This window comes from Sinocyclocheilus anshuiensis, unplaced genomic scaffold, assembly GCF_001515605.1.
Source record: "Sinocyclocheilus anshuiensis isolate Anshui unplaced genomic scaffold, SAMN03320099.WGS_v1.1 scaffold217, whole genome shotgun sequence".
In the NCBI taxonomy this organism is placed as follows: domain Eukaryota; kingdom Metazoa; phylum Chordata; class Actinopteri; order Cypriniformes; family Cyprinidae; genus Sinocyclocheilus; species Sinocyclocheilus anshuiensis.
Window position 1 is genome coordinate 1,035,478 of NW_015536538.1, and position 13,317 is coordinate 1,048,794.

Genomic DNA, 13,317 nt, shown 5'->3' on the forward strand with positions numbered 1-13,317 from the left:
ATTTTGATTGAAGTAAATGAAGCCTATTTAGAGGACCATAAAGATTTTTTATAGCATTGACAGTGTTTTCATGTGAGTTTGGGAAGAAATATGACCGGAACATGTTTTCATGACATTCATTTAAATAATGATTATCTATTCATTATCATCTGTTGGACGTTTTGAGCATTTAGACGTGCCAGATCTATATTCGTGCCAGATCTATATTTGGTCAAGTGAAGAAAGTGACGAGAGTGATAATGTCGTTTCCAAAATACACAGCGAACGAGATAAAGAGACCAGAACACAACAAAAAGGACTACATGCTTTCCAACAGCTTGAGAAGTTCGTCGAGACACTGAATTCCAGACTTATTCAAAAACACATTCATTTTGATATTAAAAACAATAATAGCTTGTTTACTCTTTTTTTTTAGACAGACATTGAGCTCTTTCTATACATAGAGGGTAATGCCACGTGATACACTGTATCAAAAAGTAATCAAAGTAAATAATCATCATGGTAAATAATAGTAAAGTAAATAACAAAAGTAAATACTTTTCATCAAAGTAAATAAAAAAATAAAAATTGGCAAAAAAATACTGCTTTCAGCATTACAATAGGGTGAACGATTCTGAAATTTTGAACTATTAAATATGGGGGGGGATGCATTTAATTTTCATTAAAAAGGTCACAATGAAAAACTGCCATAAAAAATTATCTTTATCTTGTTCATTGTACATCTTTTTTTTAGGGTGCATATAAACCAGACATGAACCACTCCTCTTCTTTAAAAAAATAAAAAAAAATAAAAAATAAAAATTAAAAAAATAAAAATGAAATTAAATTAAATCTATCTATCTACACTGAAAAAAATAATATGCTAGATTTACTTAAAAATATAGTGCATCATTTTTGCATCCCTCTTCTTAAGTAAATTTCTCAAGGAATTTTAAGCAATGTTACCTAAAAATCTTTAGTTTGCAATGCTTAAATGTTTGAGTATCCCAGTGAACGTTTTTGCTCAAATGTATTAGCTGGTTGTAACACAATATTTTAAGTAGTTTATACTAATAAATGTAAGTTATTTCTACAATAAAAGTCTTGTTTACCTCATTATAAAATTTAAGCTCATTTAGATTGATAATTTTAAGTTTTTGTATTTTAAAATACCTAGGTACTGCTCAATACTTAAAACTAGTTATATATTACAATGAGTGGAAGACATAACAGATAACTGGTGAATATTAAATGACTTCTTTATTTTTTTGTTTTTTTACAAACGCAACTTAAAAAAATCTCTTAAAACAGTTTGAAAATGACTAAAAATACAGATTACTGAACAACAGTAAACATTCTCTAACAAATAACAGTAAGTATCAACATGCTTTTTAATATGTGTGGTGTTGTATGTTTGTGTGTGTGTGGTATAGAGTGAAGTATGTTGTTTACATAATGTTTGTGGTGTTGTATGCTTGTGTGTTTGAGTGCAGTGAAGTGCTGAGTATGTAATGTGTGGTGTTGTATGCTTGTTGATTTGCATGAGTGAGTTTTGCAATGTTATGTGGCATTAAAAATGCATTAACAAGACACTTAAGTATTAAAAAAATTCAACATCTTGTTATTCAAAGTTACCCCGTTTACACTGCACACGTCTGCGGCGCGTTATGGCTCAGACGAGGTGTTGTTCCGGTGCCAACTCACACCAGAAGCGTTTCAGTATATTGGAGGTAAGAAGTGCCTGTACTGACAGTGAGGAAGATTGAGTACATGCAAGCAAGATATACAAAGTGAATGCCATGCAGACATGCATTTAATCATAAAGGTTCATCAAAAGCGTTTTTTTTTTTTTTTGTTCTAACATGGTTGGCTAAATGTTTACATTTTGTCCGGTTTAATTCTGTTTATTCCACTCATACAACTCATGCAATTAAACTCCACGCCTTGTCCTTTTTGTATTTGTCCTTGTAAAAAGGATTTGTGGTGTCATATAACAATGTGTGTTTGTCAACTTTGAGGATGAACCTCTCGTCATCTATTTCTGGCATCTTAAGTATATAGTGATGTGAAATACGGGAGTCTGCACAGGGTGTTTATTTTGAAATTGACAGGATTTTTTGACTTTTATTTTGTATTTGCTGTGCGGCTTGGGCGCAGTGTCTGTCAAAAATAGACTAGGCGCCTATCTTTAGCGGAGCAGCGCAGTGAGCCGTAACGCGTTGCAGACGTGTGCAATGTAAATCAGGGGTTAGAAGTGTTGCAATCAAGTCAAGCAGGATTTTCTGAAAAAAATCAAATCAAATGTATACCTCAGTGGCTTGGGGTAACTCAGTTTTACAGAATACATCAGGCCAAGAAGGGCAACACATGCATTGCAACACTGGACAATTCCGACAGAACCTCAACGCCTTTCAAGACTATTTCTGTCTCTGAAGGACTGCCATCTGGAAAGCCCCCTTGTAGGGTCTTCTTGGGCTATTTCCCGATCAGTGTCCTATAACACAAAACAATAAAATGCATATTGTGCTTTTTTGGTTGTCAGGCTCAACTTTAAAACATGTATGAAGCTCATTGATGGAAACATCCAAGTAGTCATTAATCTGACCAAATAATTCAAACAAACAAAAAAACTTTCATTTTATTTATTTTAAGATTAGTCATTATTTTCATTATTTAAATTAGCACTTTCCACTTACTATAAAAGTAATTTCAAAGCAAACAACACAAAATTGACCATATTCACTCACCTGGCAATGTGGTAATGTGCAATCAGATTGTCAGTGTTCTCTGATTGGAAGACAATCAATCTGTGATCCTGAGTACAAACAGAAATAGAAATAAAAATAAATTAAAAAAATAAAATAAAATGCATGACAGTAATGACAGTGAACATCTAAGATTTAAATGCTAAAATAAGTAAGCAGGACTTTCAGTAAACAGTAAACTTAAGTAGACTTTACTGTATGAATTCAATATACAGATTCTAATCAAAGTTAAAGTTAAGCAGTCACGAGCAGTGAGTCTTGTGTTGATTAACATTAATGAAATTGCACAGATTTAAAGGTCCCATATTGTACACCTTTCTGGATTTTTATTTGAGGTTTTGATGTCCTTAAGAATATATATTTGCGGTATAAGTACCAAAAACCAGTGTGAATTTTACTGTGGACTGACTGTTTTGAAACTTATATGGTAGTTAAATAGCCCCTAGACCTCAGTAATCGTGAAAAAAGCCAGGAAATTTCAGTTTTGACAATATGGAACCTTTAATGTACTTACACACGTCCAGTTTTCTGTTTACATTCACTAAGAACGTAAACGACTGTTTATGTAAACCTTGAGTGTATTCGACAGTTTAAGACCAATTAGCTGTGAAGATCTTGGTTGACTATTTGTGCTGTGTGGCTTTGCGTGTGCAGAAACGCTTATGTCAGGACAGCACGTGAGTAAAATCATTTGAAGGTTATAACTGGGGCTATGAAAGCCTGTCTACTGATATATACGCCCAGATCTACCACTACAATGCTAACATATGATGTGTATGTCGTATCATGCAGTATGTTGAACTGCCACTGGTACAACGTCGCTGTAGCACGATTAACGTTAGCCTACGATCAAAGGCAGACTGTAAAAATTAACCGTACAATGTGTATTTTGGTCTCACAAAAGTTGTGACTCTGGCGTGCACGCACATGTTTAAGTGTCCATTCGATATCTAGTAAAATATATGATAAAGAAAAGTTCTACTTATTTCACATAACAGTTACTCACCTTCACAGTTGACGAGCAGTCCTCTTCTGAGATCTGGTTTACTAAAATGGCCACCACAAATTGCACGCTTCAAAGTTAATTCAGTTCGTCACGTGGTATCTGCTTGGATCCTAAAAAATTGTGTTAATTTGACTAAAATTGAGTATGGTTGATTTTACTCAAATTTACTTGTTGTGTTTCTTTATTAATTAAAGTAAACCATGAACTCAATATGTTATGTAACAGTTGTAGCTTTAAATTAAGTAATGTGCAAAACTGAAATTTTAAGGTAAATCTGCTTATTTTAATGAGCCATATTTGCTGAGGGCAGACATCTGCTTGGGTCCTAAAAAACTGTGTTAATTTGACTAAATTTTTTTTATTATTGTTGACTTTACTCAAAGTTACTTGTGTTTCTTTATTAATTAAAGTAAACCATAAACTCAATATGTTATGTAACATTTGTAGCTTTAAATTAAGTAATGTGCAAAATTTAATTTAAGTCAAATCTGTTTATTTTAATGAGCCATATTTGCTGAGGGCAGACATCATTTTTTTACAGTCTATCTATCTATCTATCTATCTATCTGTTAATTGGGACATTTGGAGCCATGGCAATTTACCTGAATTCACCATAACCTCAGACAACCCATTAACTCTTTAGACCAGGGCCAAAAATCAAACTTCATAAAGTGATGTGGGCCAAAAGGAACTTGCATTATTCCAGACTAAGTGGAAAATGTACATTTAATGATGAAAAGAAATTCACTTATGTCTACATTTCAATGCAAAAAACAAAATACAACAAATAATGTTAAACCACAAAGTTAAATTGGCAGACCAAATTACAGATCATCATGGGCCAATATTTGCATGCAAGCACTGGTTTGAGCATCTCTACTTTAGACCAACATGAATTGGCAGCCCGACCCACATTGACCCAATAAGACCACCATACATACGGTCAGTCTGGCAAAACACTTCCAGCATATACTGTCTGGATTTGTCCTTAAATGTTACCCATCTGGGGAAGAGTTTTCCACCTTCCTCTCCTACTCTGGAGAAAACCTACCTAGTGATAGCAATGAAAACAAAGACTTTTCAGCAAAAAAAAAAAAAGAACGCTCAACTGCAAAGACAACACAGCATTGTAAAGAGATTCCTCAACAGGGAAAGAATGCAGTCTTTTGAGAGGATGAAAGAAAAATATGTGTGTACATGCAGGCATAGATATATGCTCCATAGACCTATGTTTAGCTGAACAAACAAAAGACAACAGATAGATCTGGCAGGGGACATTATACCAGCAGGCCCACATAGAAGGTTCGAAGAAAGCACTTTAGACTTCCCGAAAACTGGAACGCCCATCAGCCATACCACCCATAACGTATTTGGTTATTAAATATTTTGGTCGAGAGAAAGTGTCGTAACTATAGCAAAATTCCCTTTTCACCATACACTCTTAAAAATAATGGGTGTTTTTGCAGTGATGCCATAGAAGAACCACTTTTGGTTCCCAAAGAACCTTTCAGTTTTTCTTAGAGAGAAGAAGATTTTAAAAATCTAAAGAAACTTTTGTGGAATGGAAAGATTCCATGGATGTTAAAGGTTCTTCATGGAACTATAAATGCCAATAAACTCCTTTATTTTTAAGAAAAATGCAACAAAATAAATCTAGATTTATCTCAACCCATGTAGGTAATTTCAACAACTAATGTAGGTCTGTTTACCGTCATAAATCTGCTCACACTGAATGGATCCTCTCTGCAAACAAAGATTCCCCCTAAGGAAAAGTAGGACTAATTGTTTGGACTTGCTTGCATACGATAATGTCGGGTCTCCACCCAGGTGGATGTTATGAAGGACACACCTTCATGAAGATGAGGAATCAGTTGGGGAAAGGAGACAATGCGTAGAAAAGATCATGACCTGAAAGAACGAACCTCATTCTATTCATCCTGCACAGATGATAACTAACCTATCAACACAGACAGTAGGTTGTATTATAGTATACTTAAGGCTTATTTTTAAAAAACACATTGTATGCCAAGTATGCTACTGAAAGCAAAGTACAACACACTAAATGTTTAGTCCCTAGTGCATACTTAAGTCTTAAAAATCTAATTCACCACAAAAAAAAAAAAGAGCATTTTGTTATTAACTGCCATTTTTTGTTATTATTAAGTGGATTAGGATTTATACTGGCAAGTTCTGGAAATAAAAATAAAAATATTCCTTTAAGATGCATCAAGTCAGCTACCAAATGCAGTTTGTTTTTGTGTCACATGACTGATAGTGATGCAACCTATTTAAACAACAAAGCAAAAGAGATTTGAGCACTATTGCAGAAAAAAATTCATGACTTAAATTTAGGCATGTGCGATATTAAAATTCTGGCTGATACACTGTAAACATTTTTTTAAAGTTGTAAATAACAAAATATTATTGGAGTATGTTTTATAAGACATTCATACTTCAATATTTCACGTTTCATTCAGTTTGTTATTTCTCTGTAATTTTGAAATTTGCAAGCAATTTCTGAATGAAAATTGTTTATGTACAGATAAATATTAAATATATAAATTTTTTTATATAAATATTAAAATATATATTTTGTTCTAAATTGAAAATAAAACACTAAAAACAAATATTAAATAGTAAAGTGACTTTAGACATCATCACATTATAATGTACAGTATGAAAAGATTAAATTTATATTAAAATTAGATTTGCTAACTTTAAATGCACATTTGAAGATTGTTGCAAAGTGAAGGAAAATGAGCATATGCTATTAAACGTCCAATTCAGACCCATACAAAATATACATATCCCTTAAATTTCAGTTTGTTCCTCACATAAGTTATCATATGACTAGCATTACAGCACACAAGTGATATATGTATGATGGACAGCATTTTTATAATGCTTTTTGCCCTTTTTAGCAGTATAAATCATCCACTTTTGTTGAATGGAAAAGCCTGGATATTCTACCTTACAAGACACAATGACAACATAACAAACAGTAATTTTTGTGCAAACTATTCATTTAAGACCATGCATTTTCCCACTATTCCTCAGGAACATTTTTACAGTTCACTGAAAGCTTTCGATAAATAGGAAGAAAGCCACATATTTCAAAAAGACTGATAAAAGCTTAACCAAACATCGACGAGTTGTCTAATGGGTTTGTTTTGACATGTGTTTTTCAGAGTTTCAATGCTCCACGCTGCTCTAAGATGAGGGTATGGAAAGAGGTCACCCTCGCCTTCATCCTGTTCGGTGCCTCGTTTTTCCTCCTGCTTTTGAAAACCACATCACCTTTTGGGTCTTCCTACCCAAAGGCCTTAGGGATTTCATCAGACCCTTCCTCACAGCCAGCAGCCAGAGCACTTGAACCACGACCATCATTCTCATCTTCACTCTCATCAACCTCATCGAGGAAGCCAGTGCCGCGCCGAGCGGTCAGAGCCACTGAGGACATGGGCTCTCTTCTCTCAGAATGTAAGAGAAACCTTTTTTTTTTGGTTTTCCTTAGCAACAGTGCCAGTGTGGATTAGGTCGCGTTGACGCAGACATGACGGAAGGATTTAATATGTCATTCTATAGTCAGAAAATCAGAAAATGCTGTCAAAAGATGGTTTTAGGGAAACAGTGTTGTATAAAATCGGTGCAAAGTATATATAAACAATCCTCTCTGTAAAAACCTCAGAATATAGATAGGAATAAAACTGTAAAGTTTTGTCTATGTAGCGAAGTGCTACAGAAGTAGAGAAAAACTTTAAATATACTTATTATAATTTAAAGGGGTCATATGATGTTGCTAAAAAGAACATTATTTTGTGTATTTGGTGTAATGAAATGTGTTTATGTGGTTTAAGGTTAAAAAAACACATTATTTTCCACATACTGTAGATTATTGTTTCTCCTTTATGCCTCGCCTTTCTGAAACAGGTCGATTTTTACAAAGCTCATCGTTCTGAAAAGCGAGGTGTGCTCTGATTGGCCGACACAAACATATAGAGTGCAATAAAATAAAGTGGATGTTTTCTTTCCATTGGTCTGAAACAACATCTCAAAACTGACACTTACTTACTTGCTTTAACTCATAAGGTACACTGGACGTTTTGTTGATGTGCTGAAAGTTTAGTTTTACTTTTAACTCAATTTAGTTTATCATCGTCAACAATATTTTTCACACCTTTTCTTCAACCCCTTCATACACTATGCTGAAACGGCTGCATGAACAGTGTGCACTTGCATGCATAAGCAATTTTCTTAATACACACCCGGACTGACTCGTAAAGACTGCAAAGAAAAGCAGACCTATTCTCATCTTACATATAGAGCAGTGTTTCCCAACCTGGTACACATTTTGGGTGTCTCCTTTAGCTGACACCCAACTTAGTGTTAAGTGTTTTTGATTAGAGAAAAAACACAAAATGTGCACTATTAGGTACTGCAGGGCCAGGGTTGGAGTAGCAAAAGGTCAGTGCAAATATGCTCTAAAGCCATCTTAAAGATGGACATAATCCTGCTTTACAACTGATCATTACAATGGTTTAAAGTGAGCGATTTAATCCTTAACAACAGAATGTGCAGGTTAAGCCCTTGAGTTTGACACATGCATTCACTTCCATCAAAATGTATTAGGTATGTTTACATTCACTAATTTTTGCAATTGCATTTAGTTGCACAGCCTTAACCTAGACAGAATTAAAAATGAAGAGCACATGGAAACCTGAAGTTGAATTTTCCTACTTTTCAGAAAATAAGATTTAAGCAATTTCACGCGTCGCCTTTAGAGTTTCAAACTGTGCTTGCCAAGACACTAAAGTCTCAATCAAAGTCAGATATCTCAAGACCAAGTCATATCGAACATTTCAAATGTCTAACTATAAAGCCCAAACATACTGCCTATCCACATTAATTTTATAGTTCTAGAGACCACAGTGAAGGTAGACGCCATAAAAAATCTAATTAGACACAGATGAAAATGAAAGAAAAGTACAAAAATATCAAATCCAGGGCTCAACAATATAGATTTTGTTTCTGGACAGCAGTTAACACTATAAATTCAAAACCACACTTTTGCTGGAAAACAATGATATATGATGCTTTAACACATTCTTACGGCATGCTTTCAAGTTATATTTAACCACATGTGTGTTAGCCAGCTAGATTAACAACATTACCTTTGTGGCCATATGACCAATCAGCAGAATTGAAACAACAATATAGAATACAATGCGTTTGCAAGACATTAAAATGAATGTACAAAATCAGTGAATATAACATTTTCAGTGGCAATGCTGACTCAAAACACTCATGCTGGTCCAATGAACCTATAGAATGAACTGAACATCTAAACCCAACTTTAGCCTTTTTTTCATTTGTCAAATTAAATATGCTTTTCACCCTCAATAAGGTCCATTTTCTTACTGTATTTCAACAATTGTTTTATTTATGTCTACTTTTACTTCTAAGGAAAACATATAACACAAAACTGATACTTAAAGCAAACATTACTAAGGTCTGAAACACATACAAGTATGTGAATGCATAGATGTGTCAGACCAACGTGATGCAAGTACGTGTTCCCACAAGAATTGCTATATTAGCACAGTCTTCTACAGCGAGCCATTCAGATCAACTACCATCATGGCAAGGAGAAATACTTTGAAGAAAAACCTAATGAGAAAGTCTTTTGAGCTTTTACACAAAATCCAGAAGATTTTTAGCATTTGAGTTGCTTTTCCCAGGTTTTTTTTTTGTTTTGTTTTTTTTGAGTAAAATCAGACCTCAGACAAGAACATAATTCAATGTATTTTGTAAAAAACAAGCAATTTGCAAGCAAGTACAACAAAAAAATAACTACAAGGATGTGAGTTCATATGCTTGACAAGCAACTGCTGTAATTCTTACACAGCAACTTGTCTGACACAGAGTGGCTTCAAAATTCACATCTGAAGCCTGATTGTGCATAATTTATGTTGTACAACAAAATTCTAAAGTAACATTAAAAACAGACCTTATTTTTACTCATAAATCCAAAACCAAAACCACAGAAACGCTGGACAGAACCCATGCTAAATTAGCCTGGCTTTGGTTTAATGACATTCAATCGCCCTTTGAGAACTGAGGTTTGTTACCGGCACAGTAACACAAACGCACGTTAAGTATGTTTAATGGCACATTAGTAAACGTTTGGAAAGCATACACATTTGCATACTTGTGTAAAGTATGTTCCAGGCCTGAGAACTCCGTTAAGTCTCCTGAATTATGAAAGTGCAACCTCCAAGTATTAACTTTCTCCTCTGGTGTTTTTCTTCCTCTAGTCTCGTACCTCTTCCAAAGCTTCACCAAGGGCGAGCTGAAGAAGGTGATCGCGACCCTGGTGGACCGGAAGGAGAGGAGGATCAGAACCGAGACGGGACGGAGAACCAAACGAGCACGGAAGGGCCCAAAGCCGTGCTCTCTGCACGAGATCGAGCTTACGGTGAGCGAGCTCGGACTCGGGTACGAGAGCGACGAGACGGTGAGCTTTAGGTACTGCAGCGGGAAGTGCATCCACGAACGACGCAACTATGACTTTGTAATGGAGCACATGCAGATAAATAACGGCTCCAGTGAGAAAGGCCGGCGAGGACGGGATAACGTAAAAAAAGACAAGGCACGCAACGCCCCATGTTGTCGCCCTACAAAGTTTGAGAAGAAAATGTCTTTCTTTGACAACAAGGACAGGTTCTACACCATCCAGAACGTCTCTGCGAGAGCGTGCGGTTGCGTATGACGAACTGTGGAAACGTCAGGGAGAATGTCTATACATTACGAAGGCAACAGAGAACGTTTCAAAATTCCGTGGTAACCATAGGAACTTTGGAAAGGGCGACCATGTGACACACAGAAACCATGGAACTATTCGAGAACGTAGGGCAAATTGCAATTCTGAAAAAGATGCTGAGAGGGACCCACAATGCCACCATGGAAAAAGTGAAAGCTACAGAAAAGCGATACGCAAAACACAAAAGACAAGGCCTGAATTGTCTAAAGCCTTGGCAACTATGGGATAAAGTTTTGTTTCTGCCTTTTCAGTGGTTACTGGCACTTTTGATTAGCACAGGGCACTGGACTTTAACCAAAGGTGGATCGCTGGTTTAATTCGATGGGACCAAAAGCTGGCGGGAGACTCCTTTCACCTTCCACTGGAAACTTCTGCAGAAGAACAAGTACAGATATAGTAGTATTTAACCGAAGATATAAATATATATATTAATGGTAGAGGGCTACAGCGACAACTGTATGCTGCTCGCTTTTGTTACGAATCTGAATACTGAAGTATGAAGTGCAACACAGCTGTGAAAACTACCTCATTTCTTTCTTCGTTTCTTTTTTGTTTGTTTTCTTAGAAGAATGTAGGCCTACATGCAATGAATCTTGTTCTACCGCACCCACTTCCTGGGATTACGCTAATCAGAAATATGAATCAGAGGTATACATGTAGAGAAATGCTTCTCGACCAAAAGTCTCCTAGGATGGATATTACCTAAAACAACACTGTCACTTGAAACGTATATGCACACTATTTCAAACCCCTGAATTTGACCTTAAAGCCTTGCCAAAGCATGTCTGATCAAATCCAAGCTTCTCCTGTCCTTGAGACAATTTACACCCTGATATTTACGTTTAAAATAGGAATAGGCAATCCAATTCCAATGGCCAATAGGGAAACGTTTAGCTTAAAAAGTTTTCCAAAAGGTGTCGTCCCTCAAAGATCTTAAAAGTTCATTTTTCTCATGGTCATGTTCATGTTTACATTCTTTTAGACAATGCTACTTGAGATACATTGTCTTTTGGAAAGTAATTCCAGGTTTGGTCCTTCTCAACAGCAAACATTTATTAAACATTTAAGCATTTATTATCCTTGAACACATTTATGGACAAGTAATTGTAACCTTCATTTATGCAGATGGAACATTATACTGTTAGAAATAAAGGTTCTTTGTAGCACTTCACATGAAACAAAGATCTGTCCTCATAAGAACCATTTTTTGCTGTACAAGTTCATAAAATTCATAAAATTCTTGATTCTTTAGATCAAAGTATTGGTTTTGGGGTTCTAAAGCAACAGTAAATTGGGTTAAATCTCACAAAACCTGTCAAGAACATGGGTAATTTAATCTTAGAATCAAATGAAAGGCATGAAAATATATATTTCACAAAGAAAATTGTCAGTTTAAAAAAAAGAAAAAAAAAAGAGGAAAGAATTATTTTATTTTGACATTGTTCCTGGCTATTCATTGCACTCATTCTCACTACAGTAATACAAACAAGAAAATTAATGAAGTACTATTACTGATGTACATATATTGCAGAAATGTGACCTGGGCAAATTTTCCCATATGCAATTTTCTAAAGCCAAACAGGTACTTACATTTTGTGCAGCTTAAAATGGTTCTCCTATGACATCAGGCTGTAAAACCCCTTGAACCTTGCACATGCTTCACCCTTCCATAGAAAACGTTTTTATGTTATCTTTTCTGGACTAAATTAGTTACTGGACTAATTACAGAGCATGAAATCTGTCATAAACGCAATTAACTGATCATTGTATGTGTGAAGATGCTGAAGAGATTAATGGTGGAGTTGTAAGCAGTTCTAAGCTGTTCAGACGTACAGGATTAAGCATTAAATTTAGCCTTGGCCTTTCAGAAACATGCTGTAAAAGTGTAGCCAGTCTTTTTACTGCTACATTCCAGTTTAATTCCTGTATATATTACACCGTATTTCATGTAAGTCAGAAACACAAAAGGACAAATCTGGTTTAAACACAGCATGCTGAACAATCTGATATAGTTGGATTTGGTCTGTATCAAATGAGCCACAATCCCCAAATTGGTTCATAGATTATTACGATAATCTAAGTTTCTTATATTCGTTCACGTAACTTCTTCATTCTTTGCTGTTCTTTCTCACTGAAAAAGACTGTGGTCTAACTGAATAACTAAGGTAAGTAATTAAGGACAAAACTACAAATGAGATTGGTGTCACGCCAGGATCCGTCAAGCCCTAAACACATCTTTCCTTCAAAGCTAATGGAATTACTGTAAAAACAATGCAACAGCTAATGGAGCATGCAGTCGTTTTACTCGGATCAATTACATTTCAATTCAGGTGGAAAATTTGTTTTGTCATTTATGTATTTAAATTGTAAATTAAAATGCAATGTAAATGGAATTACCCCGAGCCTGCTACACACCGTCAAACCCAGTGCAAGGAATTACTCAACTTTAAACAATCAGTACATCCTGCCCTGTGGAAATATCAGCAGTAGACAAGACAACATGTTTTCATTTGTTTTTAGAAATTTAGGGCACCCTGCCAATGGTGGAACCCAAGTAAGCGATTGAACTGTGTCTAAGCTTGCTAATTGGATACAGAAGGTGATCGCTCGCTTCGATAAGGTGTTGTCTGTGCAAATAAAATTCTTTTTTTTTGGAAAATTGCAAACAATTAATAAAATCTGTAAATTAACTTAAAGGAATAGTTCTCCCAAAAATGAACATTTGCTTAAAATTTACTCACCCTCAG

General features: G+C 35.2%; 1 protein-coding gene across 1 annotated transcript; it reads left to right on the forward strand.

Annotated features, from left to right (window-relative positions):
- Nucleotides 1-239: 239 nt before the first annotated feature.
- Nucleotides 240-11,607, forward strand: LOC107696639 (uncharacterized). Its single transcript, XM_016497091.1, has 5 exons — nucleotides 240-324; nucleotides 1,611-1,709; nucleotides 3,399-3,421; nucleotides 6,939-7,230; nucleotides 10,065-11,607. The coding sequence occupies exons 1-5, from the start codon at nucleotides 240-242 to the stop codon at nucleotides 10,517-10,519; spliced, it is 954 nt and encodes a 317-aa protein (XP_016352577.1). The 3' UTR covers nucleotides 10,520-11,607.
- The last annotated feature ends 1,710 nt before the right edge of the window (nucleotides 11,608-13,317 follow it).

Bases quoted from the DNA above. Each gene is read 5' to 3' on its own strand.
- LOC107696639 (XM_016497091.1), top strand. From the start codon at position 240: ATGTCGTTTCCAAAATACACAGCGAACGAGATAAAGAGACCAGAACAC. The intron at 1,710-3,398 runs GTAAGAAGTGCC...TTGCGTGTGCAG, and splicing joins AGCGTTTCAGTATATTGGAG to AAACGCTTATGTCAGGACAG. The intron at 7,231-10,064 runs GTAAGAGAAACC...TTCTTCCTCTAG, and splicing joins GGGCTCTCTTCTCTCAGAAT to TCTCGTACCTCTTCCAAAGC.